General features: G+C 41.6%; 1 protein-coding gene across 1 annotated transcript in view; it reads right to left on the bottom strand.

The window, feature by feature from the left end:
* Positions 1-2,184: 2,184 nt before the first annotated feature.
* Positions 2,185-2,387, bottom strand: part of SOX5 (SRY (sex determining region Y)-box 5) — a gene marked incomplete at its 5' end in the record, with an annotated part of 82,324 nt that continues 82,121 nt past the window's right edge. Inside the window, 1 exon segment of the mRNA XM_009867895.1 lies at positions 2,185-2,387. This exon segment is cut by the window's right edge and continues 34 nt beyond it. Within this exon segment, the coding sequence (XP_009866197.1) occupies positions 2,185-2,387 (203 nt within the window).

Here is a 2,387-nt window from a genome sequence, read left to right as displayed (position 1 = left end):
CCTTTCATCCTGCACCTGCCCTCAAATAGCTGATGGCACCAATGGCTAAATTTAAAGGACCATTTGCAAAATCAATGCTGCCAATTCCTGAAGCCCACAAATGCCCGGGCTGGGATCTCACTGGCACTAAAAATGCACAGGGCTAGTTTTACAAGTTAAAAGTCGTAATGATAGCAAGGAGTTTCAATTTACCAGGGAGCAACATGAATACAAACGTGGCATCCTCAGTTAAGAAACTGACTCCGAGGAAGGTTTTTGCCTCAGATCCTAAAATTTTCCTTCCCAGGCCAGAGAGGAGCTCCTGAACAGCTGCTGCTTGAAATTAGGTGCAGTCTTGTTGGTTGGTTGGTTTGGATCTAACGCTTCTGTCTTGCTAAATGAACCTGGGTCCTCTCCTTCAACATGAAGATCAGATTGAGGACCTGAAAAGAGACTCGATTTACTTGTAGTTACATTGGGGTTTCTTCTGCAATAAAGTGTAACATTCAGTTTCCTTATTGGTAATACAAGAGCCTAAAATCAGCTCAGGGTTACGCTTGTGTAAATCCACCTTTCTCACCTGGCTGCTGTTGCCCAAGGAAGGCAAAACTGCCCAAGCAACACATCCAAGGGCTCTAAAATAACGCTGGAAATATTTTAGCCCAGGAGGACAATTTTTCACTTGTGAGAAGCAGCAGCCAGGGAAACTCAGCACCGCAAAGGTTTGGGTTCTTGCATGCCCACTTTGAATACGGAAATCTCTTTGCAGCTATTAGACCTCCTTCCTACACACACATCGCACTGATAAAAAAATGGATTTCTGCAAGTACAAAGGAGAAAAAAAAAAAGACAGTTTAAAAAAAAAAAGCCTATTGAATCAGAGATTGCTACTCAGCCACCCTGAAGGTACAAGTTCATCAAAACAGGACATCATGGTAACCTAATGTAGTTGCCGTGTCCTGTGAAGAGGAAAGCACATTTTAGACAAGTTTTTTTTATGTTGTATGTGCAGCCACTTGAAGTGTAAATTAAAAGCAAAGGCTCCTTACAGACCAAGTCATTTGGAGGGTGCAGGACTTCATTCTGGAACATGTTTTTTGCTCACAATAATCCAATATTATTCTTATTAGTACCATAAACACGCACACATGAAAATCCAAGACCATAAAATATTTTTTCTCTAAATTTCTTATGTCTCTCTCTCTCTCTTTTTTTCACCTGAGAATGGCACCTACAGTTTCCTTTAAAAAGTAAAATCAAAACCAAAACCAAAAATATATGTCTAATCTCACCAGCTGCTGGTATATCAGGTTCTTCAAGGGATTGTCTAAGATACAACACTGTCCTAACTTTAGACAGAGCAGGAAGCAAAAGAAAAGCAGAAGAAAAAACAAAACAAGAAGAGACCAACAAAAAAAAAAAGCAAACTGGACTAGTTCAGCGCTTTAGTACAAATTTGGCACTTGCTCAAAGACTCAGTATGGTGTGCAACTGATGAAGAGAAGTCCTCTCTTGAAAGGAAATAATTGCTTGTTGGGGTTAACAGAAACAGACTCCCCACTTCCTTCCTTGCCAGCCACGCGCACAGGCACTCACGCACACACACACACACACACACACACACACACACAGACACGCACCTCTGACCCAGATTTGCCAGGGAGGAGGAGGAGGAGACAGAGGGGGTAAAAGGAATTTTATCTTTTTTTCTTTCCTGTCAGGTGCATTACCAAAAAAAAAATTTTTTCTCTTTAAACTGTAGCACAAAACAACAAAACACATTCACAAGCCACTTGTTGGCACTGTGTACCTGAGTGAGAATTTCTAGAACATTGTAGAACAAACAGCCATAAAGTTTATTTGAAAAAAAAATAATAATAATAAAAGGTCGACGGGTAAGACTTCAGTGCTTGGGTATAGCAGCTGAATTACTGGCATTATTTTACCCATAGCTTATATCATTCTGTTGTTGATGTCGTCGTTGTCTTTGTTTCCTTTCTTCTGAGCCTTTTTTCTTCTGATGCAGGCTGATGTCTATTAGTCAGCTGATGTCCCAACTAGTTAAGACTAACAGTTAAAGTAACAGTCAGTGTATGAGAAAGTTAATGTGCTTGGCCACTGGCAAGGATAAACCAGATGGGGCTTTATTTATTTTTTTTCTTTTCTCCTTGAAGTCCTGTAGGTCACGAGATACTTGGACCCTGATCAGTTGGCTTGCCCCGCAATGTGATTTTCACTGTCACTGCCATAGTCCGCATCGGGGTCATCCTCTTCCTCATCATACTCATCGTAGATTTCTCCATTGACGTCGTCGGTCTGCATCTCTTCCTTGATATGAGGCTCCTCACCTTTGATGCCGTAAGTGCTCTGGATGACGGGCATCCCAGGCTCCGGGCTGCTGGACACGC

This window comes from Apaloderma vittatum, unplaced genomic scaffold (assembly GCF_000703405.1).
Source record: "Apaloderma vittatum isolate BGI_N311 unplaced genomic scaffold, ASM70340v1 scaffold10854, whole genome shotgun sequence".
Classification (NCBI taxonomy): domain Eukaryota; kingdom Metazoa; phylum Chordata; class Aves; order Trogoniformes; family Trogonidae; genus Apaloderma; species Apaloderma vittatum.
The sequence above is the reverse complement of the archived record's forward strand: the minus strand, read 5'-3'. Positions and strand labels throughout refer to the sequence as shown.